Source organism: Dendrobates tinctorius, unplaced genomic scaffold (assembly GCF_039654945.1).
Source record: "Dendrobates tinctorius isolate UK_male_01 unplaced genomic scaffold, ASM3965494v1 ptg000011l, whole genome shotgun sequence".
Taxonomy (NCBI): Eukaryota; Metazoa; Chordata; class Amphibia; order Anura; family Dendrobatidae; genus Dendrobates; species Dendrobates tinctorius.
Window position 1 is genome coordinate 53681327 of NW_027361679.1, and position 23222 is coordinate 53704548.

The 23222-nt window shown below is 45.8% G+C and overlaps 1 protein-coding gene across 1 annotated transcript in view; it reads left to right on the top strand.

Annotated features, from left to right (window-relative positions):
- Nucleotides 1–19897, top strand: part of GTF2E2 (general transcription factor IIE subunit 2) — a 92364-nt gene extending 72467 nt beyond the window's left edge. The window contains exons 6-8 of the mRNA XM_073542406.1: nt 1109–1202; nt 19090–19205; nt 19316–19897. Of these exons, the coding sequence (XP_073398507.1) occupies nt 1109–1202; nt 19090–19205; nt 19316–19435 (330 nt within the window). The 3' untranslated portion in view covers nt 19436–19897. The remainder of the gene's footprint in view (nt 1–1108; nt 1203–19089; nt 19206–19315) is intronic.
- The last annotated feature ends 3325 nt before the right edge of the window (nt 19898–23222 follow it).

Consider the following 23222-nt stretch of genomic DNA (forward strand, 5'->3'; position numbering starts at 1 on the left):
CTCTGTGTCTCCTATTCTGGTCCACTTTTGCCATTCTGGCCTAAAAAAATGGAATTCACAGTGATACTGTGGGCTATTCTTTCTCCACTGCTCTATTTTTTTAATAAAACTAAATTTACCAGTAGTGAGAATGTCGCCTTAGAGCACATTCAAGGCATCGGGTCCATTTTTGAGGCGTCTATAAACGGTTCTACTAATCAAGCTTGTGTATGGCATCAGTCAATAACTGAAACGTCATAGATTTATTCTGATTTGCGAAAATAAATGAGAATAGGACATGCACGGAATTTAAAGGGGTATTCTTATCTTCAAGATTCCATCCCTATATGTAGTAGGTGTAATAATAAAATTAGTAAATATCTCCAATTAGAAATGTAGTATAGTTTTTCTGATTCACTAAATCTCTTTCCTCTGTCTGTTATGTTAAATGGTTATTCCCATCTCCAAGATCCCATCCCAATATGTAGGAATTGTAATAAGAATAATAGAATTTAGAAATGTAGTATAGTTTTTCTGATTCTGTCTCTTTCCTCATGTGCTGGCTTTGCAGGACCTTGGGTATCCATGGTTACAACCACTAGCAACTAGCTAACTTTCACCTTATCAGTGGTTGTAACCATGGATACCTCAGGTCCTGCAATGCCAGCACGAGGAAAGAGACATAGCGAATCAGAAGAACTATACTACATTTCTAAATACTATTATTACAATTACTACATATTGGGATAGGATCTTGGAGATGGAAATACTCCTTTAACATAACAGATCCATTATAATAAACGGATGTGTGAATAGTTTAAATAAATTCTAAGGCTCCATATGCCGTCTGTTCTGAAAATAAGTACTGCAGTGTGAATGCGCTCTGAGGCTCAGAAGGGTTCCGTAGTGTCATTAGTTTGAGGTTTGTACTACCTGACCTTTTCCGTGGCTACTAATAAATGTGCTGTAGGTCCGTGACTCCAGGAAGGCTATGGCTTCATCTAGACCTTCTATAAAGCTTCCGGTCATTTGACATTATGTAGCTGAAAAGCCACAAACTATAAAGGGAAGGCTTCCTGTCTGACGTGTGTGAGCCATGGTACAATTTCTTTCTGCTTCTTTCCACAAGGCTTTGGGAGACCAAATTATCTTTGTGACCAGACCAGACAAGAAGAAAATCCTTTTCTACAATGACAAAAGCTGCCAGTTCGCTGTAGATGAAGGTAAGAGTCCCTCCTAAGCTGTGGCCATGGAGCACATTGCCCTAATATCTGCGGGCTACGCTATAGCACATGATGCTGCTTTTTGATTTTTTATCAATTTAAAGTATGCAGTGAGTGACATTGGCTGGCTGGATTAAAGGGGTATTTCCGGCGCCAGCGGGCAGTTTGTATTCCTCTGGTCTTATGCTGGTTGGACTCATCCGGCTTCTCTCTTTTCACTACTATTGAGAGAAGAAAACCGTGTATAGTCAGCATGTGACCACAAGTATTCCAACTGGATACATGCCACCGCATTACCACCTGCTTGTGCCTGATATACCAGGGAATTGTGGCAGACGGCGCACCGCAGATTCCTTGGTGGTCCATGATGCCTTCCCTGGTATGTGGACCCCATATCTACAGGTTAAAGGCTCATACTCACTTGCGGCACTCGAACCAGAGCATGCGGCTGTATGTTTTCATGCGAGAGACTCGCACGAGAATCGTGCAAGTCTCTCGCAAGTGAGTATGAGCCCTAATAGGGTTTTTTGACATGACAGGTTCCCTTTTAAGCGAGCTTTGTAGAACAAGCCATTCTTTCACAAAAGTTTGTAAAGGCAGATTACAGTGCTCGCGTGATATAACAATAAGAGACCCAGCGCCTGCATCGCTGGAATGGTGCCAGTGTGGGGGGTTAGTATGTGTCATTTATATTTTGAAGTTGCTTGTCTACTTTAGTCTGTGTTCCCACAGTTAGTTTTTGACACTGCGTGTTTTCACAAAATCGATGGGATTCATAGCAATCTCATACCCACTGTGCTTTTTTTTTTGTCATTCTTTTGTGGGTACGTTGAGTTTCAAGTGTGGATTTCCCCCCATAGAACTGCATTAGATGTGGAAAATCCACAGGCAAAAAAATGCACATGCATTTTTAGGGGATGTAATCTGCACATGACTGTATCAAGTATACCGGATAATAGAGATGGTTAGCACTCGACCAAATGTTGTGGATATACGGTGCCTGTGCAGTGAAGCGTTGCCTGCATCTACCACTGCCACCAATGATTGCAATTTATCTTGGGCTCACTTACTTAACTGTGGATCCTCTGGAATCTCTTGCCATAAAGGCAACTCTCTCTGGGCATATTACCATTAATGAGGAACTTCAAGAATTAAAACTACCTATCATAAAGTGAAATTACTCATACGGTGACTACAACCTCTCTTCTCTAAAAGGTCGACTATATGATTAAGGCCGTTGTGAGGCCGAAACATCAAAAAAGTTGTCGCTTTTTCACCGTTTAATTAAAATAAAAATATTTCACTTTTGCAAAAATCCACGTGTGCAGTGACTCTACATTGGACTCATGACTGTATCGATATAGATTTGTCAAAGTCAAGTACTAGGAAGAATCGAAAACAAAAACAGCTTAATTTAAAAATGACATACCCAAAAGAGGGAAAAATTGTAGCATCAAAAATGCGGTGCAAAAAAATGCAAGTAACTTAATTCATCTAATAGGTGCAGAACATCTGCATCATCAAAAACGCCCCAAATAATGGACATGGGAACGTAGCCTTAAAGGGGTTTTCTGAGTCAGGATTTGGCATCTTCCAAGTGTAAGTTGGCCCTAGGAGTGTACAGTATGCACACTGTTAGGATTCTGTTCTGATTGCTGGTTCAAGCTTTCATCATGTGACTTCTATGCAGTTTCTATGCTGGACGTCATTTGTTATCTAGATCCACATGAGAACATTGAGAGAAAGTAAAGAGAATCTCCTCTGCCTGTACACCGTGTGCAGAATTAATAGGCAAGTTGTATTTGAGAGGATTCTTTTTATTAATGAACAACAACTATGTTCTCAATCAACCCAAAAGACTCATAGATATCAAAGCTTAATATTTCTCCTTCGTCTCATTGGGGGACACAGAGACTGTGGGTGTGTGCTACTGCCGTCTGGAGGCCGACACTAAGTATACAAAAAAACAAGCTAGCTCCTCCTCCGCCGGATACACCCTCGCCCCGATAGCGGGCGGAAACCAGTTTTTGCTTAGTGTCTGATGGAGGCACACGCAGTCTGGGTCTCCCCAGACTATTTTTTTTTTTAATATTTTCATGCTATGAAGAGGAGACAGGGGCGACGGACCCTATTGAAAGGGTCCGATCTCCCCCAAACATCAAAGGGCGAGCACGCGCGAGTATCGCCTCCGCGTATCCTTTCTCGCACCGAGGGACATCTCTGGGACTTTTCCCCAGACATCTATTTTTTCTTTTTTATTTTTGAGAAGATATGACAGGGGCAACGCATCCTATTGAAAGGATCAGATTTCCCCAAACCATCAACGGGCGACCACGTGCGAGTGTCCTTCCACGTTTCCTCTCCCGCGACGTGGGACAATATGCCAGACTTAGCCCTGTCCACCCCTAGGTAGCGAACCCATGGGCTTGCACAGAGGCACAAGACTAGTCTGTGCGGCCCCACTGCTACACCAACGCTAGACGGCGGTACTGCGTGGTGGCGGACGGTCCCTCTCCTCGCCCAGACGAGGCGAACGGAGCTAGGGTGCCTGCACCGTCCGAAGACGGATTACCTCAGGGTAAGAAGGTATGGTAGCAGGGGAAGGAGGAGCTCCTGGGCAGCGTGAGGATCCAGGCCAGGGCTGCTCGACGAACGCTCCAGGTGCTGGAGCCGGCTCCCCTTTCCTGCCTGCGGTGTCAGCAGGGGAAGGAGGCTCCCGCAGTTTCCTCCCTCCCTCCTTCCATCCAGGTACCTGTCAGTGGCCAGGCTGGGGAGGGAGCGCACGGGGAGACAGCAGGAGCCCGGGTAAGTGCGGCCCCGTCTTGGCCACACTAGGGCAGGTTGTCCTCCTTCTCATACCCCTGTATCCCTAAAAAAAAAAAAAAATAGAGAGAAGGTTGGCCGTTTTTTTCTGCAAGTATGTCTGGAAAAGGGAAGAAACACACTTTCCTTTATACCGCATGCGTTTCCTGTGGGGCTGTGTTCCCGCGAGCGCAGACTATTAAAATATGTGAAGCCTGTAGTTCCGAACGCGCCCAGGAGCCCTCCCCTCCAACGGAGCCCAGGGGGTCGGATCCCCCAGAATGGGCGTTATCTCGGTCTCGGTCTATGGCTTCACTTACAAAGGCGATTGAGACCCTTCAGGCCCCGGATAGGGGTAGAGACGACGGCTCGCCTGTTTGGGAGGGTTCATCCACCTCACATGTGCCGCCGGCCTGCAGGGGCCGCACTCTCTCTAAGGAGACGTACAGGGAAAGATCCCATATGGCGTCTCCGGGCCCCTCCGGTGCTTCGGCATCCGTGAGTGTGGCGTCTCGCTCACCGTCACCATTGTCTGGGAGCAAGCAGAGTTCGGATGAGGACAGGCAGGAATCCTTGGATCTGGATACCCCCGGGTGTCGGGAGACGGTAGACAGTCTCATTGAGGCGGTCAATCAAACTCTCGGTATTGAGGTGGATGTCTCCCTGACCGCAGGGCATAAGATATCTTTTAAGAAGGCTAGGCAACCACACAGGGTGTTTAGCACTCATCCAGAATTCGAGGACATGGTGCAACGGCACAGGGAACGTCCAGACAAGCGTTTTTCGGGACAAAAAACACTAGAGACGAGGTACCCGTTTGCACCAGAGCTCTGTAAGAGATGGGCAGAATCTCCGATTGTGGATCCCCCAGTGTCACTCCTGGCCTCAAGAACGTTGTTGTCAGTGCCTAGTGGTTCTTCCATTAAGGACCCCACGGATCGGCTTATAGAAGGTTTAGCCCGCTCGGTGTATGAGGCATCGGGATCAGCGCTTTTGCCTTCATTCGCGGCAACATGGGTGGCCAAGGCCATGATGTCATGGTCAGAGTCTTGGAATAGAGTCCTGCAAGATAGAGACTTGCCGGTAGAGGTATCTGAGATAGTCACTCACCATCGCGATCTGATTTGCTATCTAATTAATGCATCCTTGGATGCGGCTAATTGCGCGGCTCTAGCAGCGGCAAACGCTATCGCCATGAGGAGTGCCTTGTGGCTAAGGCTATGGCGGGCTGATTCGATTTCTAAAAAATAGTTAACGTCCCTGCCATATCAGGGTAATCGGCTTTTTGGAGAGAAGCTAGACAAGCTTATTTCAGATGCCACAGGGGGAAAGAGCAGCTTTCTCCCACAGCAGAAGAGTAGACCGCCCTTTCGTCAACCGCAGGTGCGCTTTCGAACATTTCGCGACCCAGGATGGGCAGCAGCGGCCGGTTCTACTGCCCCAGCTCGTCATAACCAAGACAGAGAGCGCCAGGTCACGTATAGAGCCAACCAGCTGGGGAGGATGTGGAGCCGTCCACCCAGGTCAAGGGGAGCTAGGTCCCAGAGGCCGCAGCAAAATGACTTGAGGCATCAGGTACCCGAGGACAGCAGAGTAGGCGGTCGTCTGCTCAGGTTCCGCCACGTCTGGGTCAAGGTGGCACACGTCGCATGGGTGGCGGAATTGGTGTCATTCGGGTACAAGATAAGAGTTTATCGGACACCTTCCAAAGCGTTTTTTTCATTCTCGGCTCCCCAAATCGGAATCCCGGGCAGAGGCGTTGCTAGGAGCCATGAGGATTCTTCGGTGCAACGGGGTCATTGTCCCGGTACCAGAGGGCGAAGAGGCTCAGGGATTTTATTCCAACCTGTTCGCGGTCCCCAAGAAGGACGGAACAGTAAGACCGGTTCTGGACCTAAAGCTCCTAAACAGGTTCATCAGAGTCAGGCACTTTCGTATGGATTCCCTCCGGTCAGTGATATCGGCCATGGAGCAGGGAGAATATTTGGCCTGAATCGATGTTCAGGATGCCTATCTGCACATCCCTATTTTTCCCCCGCATCAGAAGTTCCTTCGTTTTGCGATCAATGGCCGGCATTTCCAGTTTGTGGCTCTGCCGTTCGGGTTGGCCACGGCACCCAGGGTATTCACGAAGGTAATGGCGGTCGTTATGGCCATTCTTCATTCTCGGGGCATAGTAGTGCTGCCATACTTGGACGACCTTTTAGTGAAAGGGCCGACCTTTCAAGCATGCGAGGAGAATGTCAGAATCACGCTGGATACTCTATCCCGCCTGGGATAGTTGGTCAATGGGAAGAAGTCATCCCTTACCCCGGCTCGGAGGATTCCATTCCTAGGGATGATTTTCGACACTTCCCGAGGGTTGGTAATTCTCCCTCAAGACAAGGCTCAGGCGCTCCGGCAGGGAGTTCGGAGTCTTCAGCAGCCAGGCCCTCACACGATTCGATTTGGGATGAGGGTTCTAGGGAGGATGGTAGCAGCAATAGAAGCAATTCCGTTTGTGCAATTTCATCTTCGCCCCCTGCAGCACACTCTTTTAGCAGCATGGGACAGGAGTCCGTTCTCCCTAGATCATCAGTGCAGGTTGTCCTTTCAGGTCCGGCGGGCACTTCAGTGGTGGACGCGCGACTCCTCTCTCCTTCAGGGGAAACCCTTTCCTCCAGATCAATGGTTGGTGGTCACAACCGACGTGAGTCTTCTCGGTTGGGGAGCAGTATTTCGTCATCACACAGCACAGGGGCAGTGGTCTCCCCAGGAGGCTCATCTGCCGATCAACTTGTTGGACATTCGAGCAGTGCGGTTGGCGTTGCAGCATTTTCAGCACTGGCTAGTGGGTCGCCCAGACCGGGTCCAGTCAGACAACGCCACGGCAGTGGCGTACGTGAATCACCAGGGAGGCACGCGCAGCAAGGCAGCCATGTGCGAGATAGAACATGTTCTCCGTTGGGCCGAGAAGCACCACTCAGTAATCTCAGCGGTTCATATACCAGGCGTGGAAAATTGGGCAGCAGATTTCCTGAGTCGGCAGGGGGTCGTGGCCGGAGAATGGTCCCTACACCCCGAGATTTTCCAGCAGATTTGCCAACGATGGGGAACTCTGGACGTGGATCTGATGGCCTCCAGGGAGAACGCCAAGGTGGGCAGGTTTGTTGCCCGGTCCCAGGACCCACGAGCAATCGCAGCGGATGCTTTGGTTCTTCCATGGAGCCAGTTTCGGCTCCCATACCTGTTTCCCCCGCTGCCTCTTCTCCCGAGGGTAATCAGAAAGATCAAGATAGAGAGGGTTCCGGCAATTCTGCTGGCTCCAGACTGGCCCCGTCGAGCTTGGTACGCGGATCTAGTACAGCTCCTCGCAGACGTGCCATGGCGTCTACCGGAACGGCCAGACTTACTGTCCCAGGGGCCGATCTACCACCCGAACTTAGGGGCCCTGTGTTTGACGGCATGGACGTTGAATCCTGGATTCTGACTCAGGCGGGGTTTGGGCGTGAAGTGGTGGCTACGATGGTTAGCGCCCGGAAGCCGGCCTCGGCGAGGATCTATCATAGTACTTGGAAGGTTTTCTTTCTCTGGTGTCGAGAGCACGGGGTTGCGCCTCTGTCCTTCTCGGTTCCCGACATCCTGGCTTTTCTGCAGTCAGGCCTAGACGCAGGTTTGGCCCCGAGTTCCCTGAGGAGACAGATCTCGGCCTTGTCTGTCTTGTTCCAGCGAAAGATCGCTAGCAATATGCAGGTCAAGACATTCATTCAGGGGGTCTCGCATTTAGTGCCCCCCTTTAGAGCTCCCTTAGACGCCTGGGACCTTAATCTGGTTCTGGGTGTCCTGCAGGAAGCTCCTTTTGAGCCATTGCAGGAAGTCGGATTGCCATACCTTACCAGGAAGGTCGTGTTTTTGGTAGCTATAACCTCTATTAGGCCGGTCTCGGAATTGGCAGCCCTATCCTGTAGAGCGCTGTTTCTGACCTTTTTTAAGGATAAGGTAGTCTTGAGACCACCTCCGCCGTTCCTGCCGAAGGTTGTGTCCTCGTTCCATATTAATGAGGACATCGTTTTGCCTTCGTTTTGTCCAGCCCCAGTACACAGAGTAGAGAAGGCACTCCACACGCTGGACCTAGTAAGGGCCCTCAGGAGGTATGTGTCGAGGACAGCACCTTTTCGCCAGACAGACTCGTTGTTTGTGATCCCCGAAGGGCGCAGGAAGGGGCTCGCAGCCTCACGGTCGACTATAGCCAGATGGATTCGCCTTACTATTCAAGAGGCTTACCGTATTAGAGGCGCGCCGATTCCATCTGGAATAAGGGCGCACTCGACTCGGGCAGTGGGCGCCTCTTGGGCGCTTCGGCATCAGGCTTCGGCAGAGCAGGTATGCAAGGCGGCAACGTGGTCAACCCTGCACACGTTCTCTAAGCATTACAATGTGCATACTCAGGCTTCGGCGGATGCGAGCCTGGGTAGGAAAATTCTCCAGGCAGCGGTGGCACACCTTTGAACAGGTAGGCATGCGGTTTGGATTGATGAGTTGCTCCCACCCAGGGACTGCTTTGGGACGTCCCACAGTCTCTGTGTCCCCCAATGAGACGAAGGAGAAACATGGATTTTTGTGAGTACTCACCGTAAAATCCTTTTCTCCGAGACGCTCATTGGGGGACACAGCACCCACCCTAATAGCCAGTTGGCTTTTGTTTATTTTAATTGGTATAATTCTTTATCGTAGGGTGGTCCTTTTTTCAGACATATGATTTTCTGCGGTAAGGCTAATTCGCTTTCAGCTTCTCCTACTGCTTTTGCACTAAACTGGTTTCCGCCCGCTATCGGGGCGAGGGTGTATGCGGCGGAGGAGGAGCTAACTTGTTTTTTTGTATACTTAGTGTCGGCCTCCAGATGGCAGTAGCACATACCCACAGTCTCTGTGTCCCCCAATGAGCGTCTCGGAGAAAAGGATTTTACGGTGAGTACTCACAAAAATCCATGTTTTTGGAAGTTGGAGTGGGGTTTTTTTTTTTAGATTTGGCTATCTCAGGAGGATATCTGTTTGTGCAGGTAATGATTACTGCGCAGATTTATTTGGCAACTTAATAAAAACCAAATATATGCCCATTTCACTTGTTTATTTTCACCAGGTAAACCAATATAACACAAAATTTAGAAATAAACAATTCTGACATTCAAAAACAAAACAAAAAAATCAGTGACCAATATAGCCACCTTTCTTTACGATGACACTCAAAAGCCTTCCATCCATAGATTCTGTCAGTTGCTTGATCTGTTTACGATCAACATTGCGTGCCGCAGCCATCACAGCCTCCCAGACACTGTTCCGAGAGGGGTACTGTTTTCCCTCCCTGTAGATCTCACATTTTATGAGGGACCACAGATTCTCTATGGGGTTCAGATCAGGTGAACAAGGGGGCCATGTCATTATTTTTTCTTCTTTTAGACCTTTACTGGCCAGCCACGCTGTGGAGTATTTGGATGCATGTGATGGAGCATTGTCCTGCATGAAAATGTTTTTCTTGAGCGATACCGACTTCTTCCCGTACCACTGCTTGAAGAAGGTGTCTTCCAGAAACTGGCAGTAGGTCTAGGAGTTGAGCTTCACTCCATCCTCAACTCGAAATGGTCCCACAAGTTCATCTTTGATGATACCAGCCCATACCAGTACCCCACCTCCACCTTGCTGGCGTCTGAGTCGGAGTGGAGCACTCTGCCCTTTACTGATCCAGCCTCGGGTCCATCCATCTGGCCAATCAAGAGTCTCTCTCATTTCATCAGTCCATAAAACCAAAGAAAAATCAGTCTTAAGATATTTCTTGGCCCAGTCTTGACGTTTTATCTTATGTTTCTTGTTGAATGGTGGTCGTTTTCCAGCCTTTCTTACCTTGGCCATGTCCCTGAGTATGGCACACCTTGTGCTTTTTGATGCTCCAGTAACGTTGCAGCTCTGAAATATGGCAAAACTGGTGGCAAATGACATCTTGGCAGCTTCACGCTTGATTTTCCTCAATTCATGGGCAGTTATTTTGCGCCTTTTTTTTATCAACACGCTTCTTGCGTCCCTGATAGCTATTTGCCATGAAACGCTTGATTGTTCGGTGATCATGTTTCTAAAGTTTGGCAATTTCAAGACTGCATCTCACAATTTTTGACTTTTCAGAGTCCGTCAAGTCTTTCTTCGGACCCATTTTGCCAAAGGAAAGGAAGTTGCCTAATAATTAAGCACAACTTATATAGGGTGTTGATGTCATTACACCATACCACTCCTCATTACAGAGATGCAAATCACCTGACTTACATAATTGGGAGTTGGCTTTCAAGCCTATACAGCTTGGAGTAGGACAACATGTATAAAAAGGATGATGTGATCAAAATTCTCATTTGCCTAATAATTCTGCACCCAATGTAAATATACAAGTCACATATGAATGGTTATATGACGGCCGCTTGATCCACCAAGCAGAACAGAATCCTAACAATGTGTACATTACACACTTTTAGGATTCAGCATCTCACAGTGTCTGCTGAAAGCTAACCCTTACTTACCTGGGAAACTCGTATATCATTATTTCCTCTAAGGTTCCTTTACCATATTAAGATGTGAGATCAGTGGGTTACATTCATCATCCTCTGCCTTAATACTTTTTCAGTGTGTACCTAGTGGTCCTTCCACATAGCTTCTATATTTTTAGTTTGCCCTTGTTGGACGGTATAAACTGGTGGAATGATAGACGATGTTTGAAATTCATTAGTTATTCACTACCAATTTTTTTTTCTGGTGTATACTCTTTTGTAAAAGCATTATAAAGTAAATTTAGTAAAGCCCTTAAAAGTAGAGATGGTCCAAATGAATTTGCAGGACCCTGTTTGGTTTTCCGTGGCTGTCTGTCGGATGGAAACGCTACAAAGCACCTCTTACCTGCCAGTTCATTGGTGCGGAGTACAATGTCACACTGCAACCATCACATCACAGGAGGAGCTGCGGATACTGTCAGGAGACTTTTTACAGGGCTCCTGCCAACAGCCATATACTGCCGTGGCTACTAGCCCATGTCTTTATTGAAAAGATAATTCAATCTCATACTTTTATGGCATCGGTGACAGGATATGCCATAAATGTGTCACTATTGCTGGGAGCTGCCAGGGCGCGTGCAGGGATGGTCAGAATCTCAGTCGTTTGTCAGAGAATTCTGATCACCTCTCCACAGATAGCGGCCGCACCAAGGCCCTGTTTCCAAGATATTGCCAGTCAAATCAATTAGTGGGACCTGCATGTACTAAACATTTTTGGCTTATTCTAAATGATGACCATCTCGCACACTGGAAGGGAGTGCCTGCAGGTTGCCATTAAAATGGAAACATCTTACCTGCTTCTGGACCCATATGTAGGGCTTGCTGAACAATAGGATCACATAGAGTGCTTGTTTTTTTTGTTCTTTTGTTAAAGGGAAGCGGTCAGGTCCCCTGACGTTTTTAAACCACCTGTTTGTCCTTTTAGCCGTTTATTGAGCTATTCTTGTAATATCTGTATTGCTTTATGGAACTGCATTTATTTGAGTAAAATGATTTTGTGTAAAGTAACCTGCTGTATGCTAATAAAGCAGCATTAGTCTGGTGAGACGTTTACTCACTGACCCTCATCCCACTCCAGTAGTTGCAGTCTCGCCCCTGGTCATGACTGACCGTCCCTGCACTGCCAGCGTCTTCACAGTTTGTTCTCCTTCCATTATTGCTCTTCCCCTGAACTCGGACTAGCCTCAGTGAGTAAATGTCTCCAGGACTAGTCCTTGTTCATGAGCATTAGTGAGTTGCTCTGTGTAAATTCTTTTCTGCTCAAAGGGAACCTGTCATGTAGAACATGATATCTGACCTGCAGGCAGGATGTTATAGAGCAGGAGGAGCTGATCAGATTAATATCCATTTTTATGGTATACCTTGTATTTTATTCATTGAATTCTCTGGTGTTTGTATGTATAGGAGTCCGGTGGGCGGTCCTACTAGTGACTGACAGTCTTCACTATGACTGTACATGCAGAGATGGCTGTCAATCACTAGTAGGTCCGCCCACTGGTCTCCTATGTATACAAACACCATGAATGTCAATGAATAAAATACAAACTATACTCAATCCTTTCCAACAAGCCCAGATATCATTCTTCTCCGTTTCTCCTTCTGCCCACAGGTCTGGCTACATATACAACACAACAGGTTCCTTTTAAATAAGTGCAGTTCCATAAAATAATAAACCTACTATGGGAATAGCTGAGTAAAGGGCTAAAAGGTCACTGCGACAGCTTCAAATTGTCATCATTGCTACTGTTAATGATCCCTGTGTTTTGAGTGCGGACCAGAATTTTTTTTATCTTTTTTTTTTTTTCTTTCTCATTTGTGGTGATCCACAACCTGGAATCAGGACACAATGGTTTATTTGTAATGTGATGTCTGGTGGAGGAACTAGTTTACTGTACGAGATATACCACAACATGCTCCGTAACAAACAGTGAAAACAATCAGTGACTAATGATGGCAGTGAATGGCTCCTGCTCACAGGGGGATAGTGCACTCACCGAGTATCCGAGTCACAGGAGAGAATCTCATTCTCACTCAACTCAGTATATAATGCAATAAAAGAATTAGTGGCTTATGTCTTTTTCTTTTTTTTTTTTCTACTGATACAATAATGGCTACCATTTTTTTGTGAATTGTTTTGTCTTGCTTGTTTTTTTCAAAATGTACATCCATATGATCTTAAGCGTAATACTCCGAAGTGTACTATGATTAATGGGGAGTTATAAAGCTGACCTGTGAGCTCGGGCTTGTTGCTGCAGTCCCTTTTCTGCCAGCTAGATGGCAGTCATCTGATGTGATTACTTGTCACTGGTGTGTTGGTGATGCTGCTTTATGTCTGTCGGGCTAATTGCTGGCATGCACTTTTGTGTCGATATTTAAGTGATGCTCTTCAAGAGCAGAATGGTTGTATGAGCTGTTATTTTTTTTATTTCCTTAGAATGTATAATCCTGTTTTTTTCTTATGTAGATGAATAAGTTGGGTAATGTTTCTTAAAAAAAAAAAAAAAAAAAAGATATGGGCTGTGGTCACACTTGCAACTGCAGTGCGAGAAACTCGTGTGAGTCTCTCGCCTCAATACCTGGCACTGCCGCCGGCGGTTCGGACTGGAGCGTTCAGCTGCATAGAAATACATGTAGCCGCACACTCCAGTAACGAATGCCGGGTGTTGAGGCGAGAGACTCGTGCAAGTGCAGTTGCAAGTGTGAACCCGGCCATAGAGACATTTCGGTTGTGTCCACTGGCTGGCAGCAGATGAGTCGGCCTCTGCAGTATAGTAAAATGTAAGTGACTTCAGAAGAATAAGACTCCTCAGAATAAGACTTATTACAGAGGCTGATATGTGCAAGGACGCTGCGCTTTGCAACTTTCTACCATTCTTAGTTCACTGTCGCTGTATGACAACACGCTTGGTTGCTTTAAATGGCCGAAACACAGAATGTCTAACTAATACTTTAGTCAATGATTTCCTACAGTTGTATCCACAGCAACAATTCTGTCCCAATAATGTGACAAAAACTTAGGGTATGTGCTCACATTGAGTATTTGCCCATTTTTCTGCAGGAAATGTGCTGCTTGAATTCTGCTCATTTTTGTGTGTGTTTTTGATGCGTCTTACATCATTTTTTTTCCATTTATTCAATCGGGTGACAAATGCTGAAACCGTTGGTCTGCTGTAGATTTGAAAAAAGGCTTTGGGTATGTTTCCACTTTTCGTATTGCCGGCACTTTGGACGCTGCGGAAACCCTGCTCCCCCCAAAGCGCCGCCCCTTTTGTACGTGCTGTGATACTGTATATGTTCATTGAACACACGCGGAATCACCGCATCGTATCCATATACTGGGTTATTTATCTTGCGGAGACTGAGCTTCTCTACAAGATAAATAGACATGCTGCGGTATATAAAGACGCTCCGCATGTCCGGATACGCAGAGCCGCCGGATGCAGCCCTGCACGCATAGTGAAGATGGGATTTCATAAAATCCCATCCACTATGCTGTAACATCTGGACGCTGCGGAATGAACTCTGCGGCTGTACACAGCATCTAATCCGCAGCGTTTCCTGATGTAATCCTGAACGTGGAAACATACCCTTTGAATGAAATCTGCAATGAGAAAACCAGCAGTGTGTATGTGTGAGATACGGGAAACACTACGTTTTTTTTTTTCCGTAAGATAAAAATGCGTCAAAAACACAGTGTGTGAACAAGCGTTGATCGGTGTAAGTAATACTAATTTTAAAATCTGGATATAATTGTTCAAATCCTCAGACAAGTCCATGTTGTCTTAAGGTCCCTTTACATAGGTCAACTGATGACATTAAACAACTGTCAGTCTGTAAATATTTACCCATCCGTGGTCATTTAATTGTTTCTATAGGCCGTCTTCTGTAACTGATGCACACTTTATGGTTTCTAATAGAACCCTCAGTGCACACCGGCGGCCATTGTTCTCGGCAGCACACCTCCTGTTTACTTACACAAGACACCGTCGAGAATGATGGTCTTGCACCTGATGTGTAGCACAAAATATCAATTCACCCCATAAAAGAGCGTTTGATCCTTCATTGGGTGATCATCAGCCTGTTTACACTGAAAGATTATTGTGTTCTTAAGAATGCTTGTTTTACCATACTCTTTTAGTTTAAAGGGAATCTGTCACCCTTTTTGTCAGCTTGCAGCTGCAGGCATAGACATCGGGGGCTTATCTACAGCATTCTGTAATGCTGTAGATAAGCCTCCGATGTAACCTGAAATATAAGAAAAACACGTTATATTATACTCCCCGGGGTGGGCGGTCCGGTGGGCGTTGCGGTCCGGTCCGACTCCTCCCTTGTTCATGTGATGACGTCCTCTTCTCCCGTCCTGTAATGGCTGCGGCGCAGGCCCACTGCTCTGCCCTGTTGAGGGCAGAGCAGAGTCCTGCAGTGCGCAGGCGTCGGGAGAGGTTCTGGCGCCTGCACACTGCAGAATTCTGCTCTGCCCTCAACAGGGCAGAGCAGTGCGCTTGTGCCGCAGCCATTACAGGACGGGAGAAGAGAACGACATCGCCTGAAGAAGGGAGGCGTCAGACCGGACCGCAACGCCCACCGGACCGGACCTCCCACCCCGGTGAGTATAACGTGTTTTTCTTATCTTTCAGGTTACATCGGAGGCTTATCTGCAGCATTACAGAATGCTGTAGATAAGCCCCCGATGTCTATGCCAGCAGCTGCAAGCCGAAAAAAAGGGTGACAGATTCCCTTTAAATGTAACTTTATAGACCTCTGCAGTCTTACTCTAAATAAGTTAATGTATGTATGTGTATATAAAAAAAACTTCCTTCTCACCCCTAATGGGGGTGGTCTTTGTTGTCCTTTCTCATTCTCGTATCCTCTACCAGAGGCCTGGGAGTTTGAGGGTTCCGCACCGGACGTTGGTTGTTCCCAGCATTGCGTTTTTCTGGACAGAGAGCTCAGATGTTGCTCCTGGGATCTGTTGTAGCCATTTTCCCAACTTAGGGGTCACTGCTCCAAGTGCTCCTATCACCACTGGAATCACTGTTGCCTTCACCTTCCACATCTTCTCCAGTTCTCCTTTGAAGTCCTGGTATTTCTCCAGCTTCTCATATTCCTTCTTTCTGAAGTTGCTGTCACTTGGCACTGCCATATCTATTATCACTGCTGTCTTCTGATCCTTGTCTAATATGACACTGTCTGGTTGGTTAGCCAACACCTGCTTATCCGTCTGGATCTTGAAGTCCCACAGGATTTTAGCCCTTTCATTCGACACCACTTTCTCTGGGGTCTCCCACATGGACTTAGGGGGACGTAGCCCATATGCTGTGCAGATGTTCCTGTATACAATTTCCACTACTTGGTTGTGGCGTTCGGTATACGCTGTTCCTGCTTGCATTTTGCATCCTGCCACTATGTGTGGGACTATTTCTGAAGTTTCTTTGCATAGTCTGTACCTTGGGTCTTGTCTTGTGTGGTAGATTCCTGCTTCTATGGATCTTGTATTTAGTGCTTGCCCTTGTGCCACTATGATTAGTGCCTCTGTGCTGTCTCGGAGTCCAGCTTTCTCCAGCCATTGGTAGGATTTCTCCATGTCAGCCACCTCCATTATCTGTCGGTACATCCCATGCAGCGGCTTGTCTTGCCATGGTGCTTCATGTTCCTGCTCTTCCTTCCAGATCTGTTGTTGTTGCTGCCTTAGGCTTTCTGTCAGCATCTCATCTTCTGGTGCCATTCTTCTGAAGTATTCCTGGATACTTCTGGTTTCATCCATGATGGTGGCTTGGATGCTTATCAAGCCTCGACCACCCTTTCTGTTGGTATACAATCTTTAGGTGCTAGACTTGGGGTGGAAACCTCAATGCATTGTGAGGAACTTTTGTGTCTTCACATCTGGAGCTTCCATCTCTTCTTTTGGCCAGCACACTATGCCAGCAGGGTATCTGATAACTGTCAGGGCATATGTATTGATGGCGCAGATTTTATTCTTCCCATTGAGCTGGCTGTTCAGGACCTGTCTTACCCTTTGATGGTATTTGGATGTTGCTGCTTTCCTTGCCTCCTCATCATGGTTATCGTATCCCTGTGGGATGCCGAGGTACTTGTAGCATGTCTGTACATCTGCTGTGTGCCCTGCTGGCAATTCCACTCCATCAGTCTTGACTACCTTGCCTCTCTCTATTACCAACCGGCCACACTTCTCCAGTCCGAAGGACATCCTGATGTCGGGTGGATCCTTGTCGTGGTGGATCAATGAATTGATGTCTCGTTCGTTTTTCGCATACAGCTTGATGTCATCTATGTAATATTATATGACAGACTCCTAGATGTCAATGTATTGGCCACCAATTGTATAAATATTGTCAAAGTTATAGGTTGAGAAGATGTTTACATGGATTAAAAGACACACCAAGCCAATCATTGACGTATGTGTGTGGACTAATTATACAGTGCCAAAAACAATAACTGTAAGGGGGGGGGATATCCAACAGGGGACAATTAAACCTCAGCTATTATAAAACGTAGAAAGCTTTATTAGTACACCAAAAAGCTGGCATGAAAACAGTGGTTTTAAAGACATGGGTAAAAATAAACCCTCACAACAAAGGGCGGGCTTGGCCACCACAGGGTTAACTTGTAAACATATAGTATATGACTATTCAGCCTTGTAAGGCAAAAAGCTGCTGCTAAATGATTATAAAAGGGGTCCACATAATTGCATGATAAACACCTATGCATGTCATGAAAGCACCTATATGATGGATAATTTACCCGTAAATGCAGATCAGTAGCAATGTCCCCGTGAGGTCTGCCCGCCTTGTGATTCTTCGTGTAACTAGGTGTTTATCATGCACTTATGTGGACCCCTTTTGTAATCATTTAGCAGCAGCTTTTTGCCTTACAAGGCTGAATAGGCGCACATTATAGGTTTACAAGTTAACCCTGTGTTGGCCAAGCCCACCCTTTGTTGTGAGGGTTTATTTTTACTCATGTCTTTAAAACCACTGTTTTCACACTTGCTTTTTGGTGTACTAATAAAGTTTTCTACGTATTATAATAGTTGACGTTTAATTGTCCTCTGTTGGATAATTTTTCCTCCCCCCTTATATTCATGTAATCCATGTAGAGGAGGTGGCTGATGGTGCTCCACCCTTGAAATTGTATCCATAGCCAGACTCTGTGATTATCTGACTAAGGGGGTTCAAGCCTATGCGGAGCAGCAATGGGGACAGTGCATCACCTTGATGGTCACTTGTGCTAGTTGTCTTGAGTTGACTTCCAATGTTGTTCCCCATTGCCCCTTTGAGTTTGAGGAAGGGTCTTAATTTCCTGTTGACATTGTAGAGAGCCAAGCATTCACAGATCCATGTGTGTGGCATTGGGTCATAGGCTTTCCTGACTTGCGGTCAAATGCCTAGCTTCTAGTCTGCTACTCCTCAGTAGAACATTGAGAGAAGCAGAAAAAGTTGCTAGTTGGCAAGTTACCACCAGTATGCAATTTTCAGGCTGGCAGCAGTCACATAACAGATGATTGAATAGAGCAGAATCTTGACATCGTGCATGTTGCACACTGCCAGGATTCATCAATCTACAGACTTCTTGGAGTGACTGCAGAAATTTATGTTTGGCCCAGAAAAACCCCTTTAATCATGATTTTAATTAATGGCATGAGTTTTAATTCAGTTTACTGTGACATAAAAAGTACAGTCAGACCTATCTGCTGTAAGTGGTCCTCATGTTGTGTTCTGCAGGATGTGTGCTTGTCGGTCTAGGACATAATGAATGAATGGTTTTTGCTGATAAATGAAAGCAGCTTTTTGATTCTTATTGCTCATCTCCTTCTAACCACGGTCATGAATACCAGGAATACCAAATCAAAGCCGTGTCTGGCACCGTTCACTCTCCCTTTATTTCTGGACTGCAGCGTAACATTCACACTGTCAACAATCATCGCCCACAATTCATGCAGGGCCATCTGTCTCACCACCATGAATTATTGCAAAAAAAGGGGGAGACAAAAAAGCGCAATAGGGTCTTATCCACGTTACAAAAGACAGTATATCATGAAATATGCTCACCTGGTTAGGATGAGATAAGAGCGTGTAGGTAGCGGCTGCTGCAGATCCACAGGTCTTCAGTGACCAAAGAAATGATGAATCCAAAGGGAGTTTGTAGCTATATTCCGCGCTGCCGCTTTAGGTGGTATTTCCTGATGAAGGGGGCATGAGACCCCTGAAACGCGTAGAATAAAACCACTGCAATCATACAGCATTCTCCTGGAATTTGTCTAAAGCGGCAGCGCGGAATATAGCTACAAACTCCCTTTGGATTCACCATGAATTATAGCAGATACCAGATTATCAACAGCTCGGATCTAAGCCACCACGCTGTTATCAGTGATGGATTGTCGATGTTGTAGAACTATGTACATTATATGGAGAATGAATATGCTGCCAACCACAGATGATTCCTTTGCCAGCATGGACTGGCGTGTGTCCTGTGTGACATGGTGTTTTCTGTTTTATTAGAATTTCAGAAGCTATGGAGGAGTGTCCCAATAGACTCTATGGATGAGGAGAAGATCGAGGAGTACTTAAAGAGACAAGGCATTTCCTCTATGCAGGAATCCGGACCAAAGAAAGTTGTAAGTATTTGTGGGGTGAGAGAGTCTTATTATGAATGTAGGCGTCACTTATCTGATATGCCGTTACCTACATACTGTGACCGAATAATGACGTTCACATTTGTGTTCAGATTCCAGTACAGAAGAGAAAAAAGGCAAATTCACAGAAGAGGAAGAGATTTAAGACTCACAATGACCACTTGGCTGGCGTCCTAAAGGATTACACAGATGTCACTCCCAGCAAACAATAGGGATGCTGCGGGCATGGGGAGTAAGAATGTTTACAGAGGAGTGCGAGATTTACTTAGCTCTTATTGCCTCGGAGCTGGGACATGACTCCCCATCATTCAGACCTTGCAGCCAAGTGCTACCTTCCCCCAGCTATTGGAGAGCTGTTTTTTAGGATCTTCTTAAAGGACTGATTACATCGCTCGGTCCTAAGAGGCAGGATAAAACTGATCCCGAGTGCTCGTTGCTGTAATATTCGTGTAGATACAGCGACGGTCTGGACTCTGAAGTTCTCTTTACTGTACATAAATTTTTGGAAATGTATTTTGTTTGTTTTCTGTCCTCACTTGTTGCTTTATTTCGCCTTCTAGACAATATTTTATATGAAGTATGCAACTTCTACTTGTCTCTTTGTGTTGTTTAAATAAAATTCATTTCATTTCTGGAGTGAAAATGCAACAAAGCATAACTGTATTCTATAAGAATAGTAGTTCTCTTATATATATATTAGTGTGGAAGATCGAGGCTACATTTGTAGATGCAGATAATGTGGTTGATTCTGTATGAAAGAGATTGTCCTCAGAATTTGGTGACGAGTTAGATGGCTTCAATCTTCTGAAACAAAACTGACCACCATTAATTAGACCCTGACAAGTGCTGGGAATCTTGAACTATTTTCCAGTTATTTTCTCTGTGTGTCTCCATTATGCTGAGGAGCATTTCCGCTCAAAACATAAGATTGACACGTATTTGTAAATCAGAAGTTGGAGTAGGAGCCACCATGTAATTATGGCAGTAATGTTTTATTATAATCCACAATGCAGCTACTATAATATAACCTTATGGATGTGAGTCTTATATCCTAAATCATGTGGTAAGGCTGGTTAATGGGTGAGTTGACTTTTAGGATTGCTACCCCCACTATGTGGCACGAGCGTTTCTGTGGCCTATGTGCATATTCTCAGAGGAACATTAGATGGCCTATAAGTCTCCCTATGCCAACTTGGTGCTCTCCATAAGAAGAAACTTTATGACTTAGACCAGAGGCCTCTCACTCAACCATCCAGTTCTCCTGCTTTGCACTGATGAGGGGCTAATGCTCTGAAACCATCTGTAAATGAAGGTTCTGGTTCAGCTTTATATCCTAAGTCACATGGCAAGGCTCTTGGGTAGATATTGACTTTTAGGATCGCTACTTCCAATAGGAGACACTTGAGTTCCTGTCCTATTCCTCTGTAAAGTGGCTATTTGCATATTTAATTTCCCAGAGGATCATTCCATGACCTATATGTCTCCCTACACCAATTTGACGCTTTCCACAAGGAGAAACTTTACCGCTTACACCACTTGTCAGAGGCCTCACACCCAGCCATCCAGCTCTGCTTTGCGCTGATGAGGAGCAAATGCCCTTAAACTGTCTGCAAATGAGTGTACTGTTTCAGCAATATATCCTAAGTGGTGTACAAAGAATCTTGCGAAGAGTTGATATTGACTTTTAGGATTGATACTTAAAGCGGGTGATACTAGACTCCTTGCTGTTTAAAATGGCACTGTTGTTGCTTTTTTCTTCTATATCACAATCCATACTAAAAATAAGAAATCTTACAGTTTTCACCCTGGTCACTGGGGCTTAGACTCCTACTTCCTGTTCTTTCACATATACCTTACATTAGCAGAAATATACAGACTTATTGGCAATGTTTTTTTCCCATATCACAATCTGTTTTAAAAACAGAAATCTTGCAAGTATCACACTGGCCACTGGGGAAACCACACATGTACATAGGGTGTGTGTGGGGGGTCTGACCATTGTGGCAATGTTTTGTATTGACACATCTAATAAGCAATGTGCAAAGGTCAATATGAAGGGAAGTGGAAAAGGGGGGAGCTCTCATATCGCCTTTTGTGAATGGTGGACCAGCTGTGAATAGAGGTGTTGTCTGTCAGTGATCCTGCCTCTGATGATAAACCGCTGAAAACTCTTCTTGAAAGGATTGCAAGTATGACTCTAAAGCCCCCGTTACACATAGCGATATCGCTAGCAATATCGCTGTAAAGTCACCGATTTTGTGACGTAGCAGCGATATTGCTAGCGATATCGCTATGTCTGATACTTCCCTCCGACCGGCTCCCCCGCTGCTCATCGCTGGTCGCGCGAGAATGTCCTGGACCATTTCTCGTCGGGCGCTTCCTGTGGCGCCGACGAGCGACGCTTGGACGCGGGCGGGAGGACGCAGGATCGCCTCGTCTGACAGGTAAGTAGCGACCCCCGACCCCTGCTATGTAGCTGGTGAGATCTGCCTGTGTGGCAGCTCACTAGCGACCACTTAGCGATGTACCAGCGATCCATATCGTTGTCAGGATCACTGGTGCATCGCTAAGTGTAACGGTACCCTTAGGCCACGTTCACACTTTCAGAATATGATCAGTATTTTACCTCAGTGTGTAAGCCAAAATCAGGAGTGGAACAGTCAGAGGAAAAGTATAATAGAAGCGCGTCACCACTTCTTGCTTTGGCTTACAGGTACTGAGGTAAAATACTTAACAAATACTGAGGTAAATTACTGACCAAATACTGAACGTGTCCTTGGGACTCATTCAAATGTCCGTGCAAATCTGTCCAATCTCTGACCGTAATGAACCGACTGACCACGGCTCTCTCCAAGCGTCACCGCTTGATAGATTTCCTTGGGGCTGTCACACTCAGGTCGGGAGACCTGCTGCTAGTCCGTTCTTTAGCTGTCTGTGCTATGACCAATCCGCATGAGGCCTAAAACTGTTCCAATGACCAGTGTGAAAATCGAAAGTTCACAAATTGTGTTTTTAATGAAGATTGTGATATGAAAAAAAAGTGCAGCTTTTTTTTTCTTTCCATGTACTTGGAACACACAAACTTTATCTAAACAATAGGTGATTCTCTGCTAACACATTAGTTTCAGGCAGCATATCACTCAGCGGCTGGCAGTCCACGATCTGAGTCATCAGACGTATCTACAGCTGTACCTAGACCTGTGTGTAATAGTGCATTATAGTGTAACACGCCATGGCCTACATCCGAACATTCTTGGGATTAGTGATCAGTCCATGGTTTCCTCATGGGAACACCTTGCTATGTTGAAATGCAAACATCTGCTCGTAGTTTCCCCCACGTGAAAAAAAATCCTAAAAATGCATCTCTGTGATGAAACACACAGTTGTCTGCATTATAGTTTACCGTTGTCATACAGTGACCCCTTTGGAGTGTAAACCAACTCCCCCCATGTCCTTACTTATATTTTGAAGCCATTACATTACAGCCCTTCCTGTTAATTATTGTCTGTCTTCACTCTAGAATTGAAGCCTGAGACTGTGTGAACAGTTCTCTAACTAAATTGTTTCTTCAGAGAGTTCTTGAACGCTAGTGCCACCTATTGGAAGTAGCAATCTTGAAAGTCAGTATCGACACCTACCCTATGACTTGACTGATACTGACTGCTGAGCCATGTGTCTAATCCTCTCCTGTGATACTGACTGCTTAGCCGTGTATCTAATCCTATCCTGTGTGATACTGACTGCTGAGCCGTGTATCTAATCGTATCCTGTGTGATACTGCTGAGCCGTGTACCTAATCCTATCGTGTGTTACTGACTGCTCAGCCATGTATCTAATCCTCTCCTGTGGTACTGACTGCTGAGCCGTGTACCTAATCCTATTGTGTGTTACTGAATGCTCAGCTGTGTATCTAATCCTCCTGTGTGATACTGACTGCTGAGCCGTGTACCTAATCCTATCGTGTGTTACTGAATGCTCAGCTGTGTATCTAATCCTTCT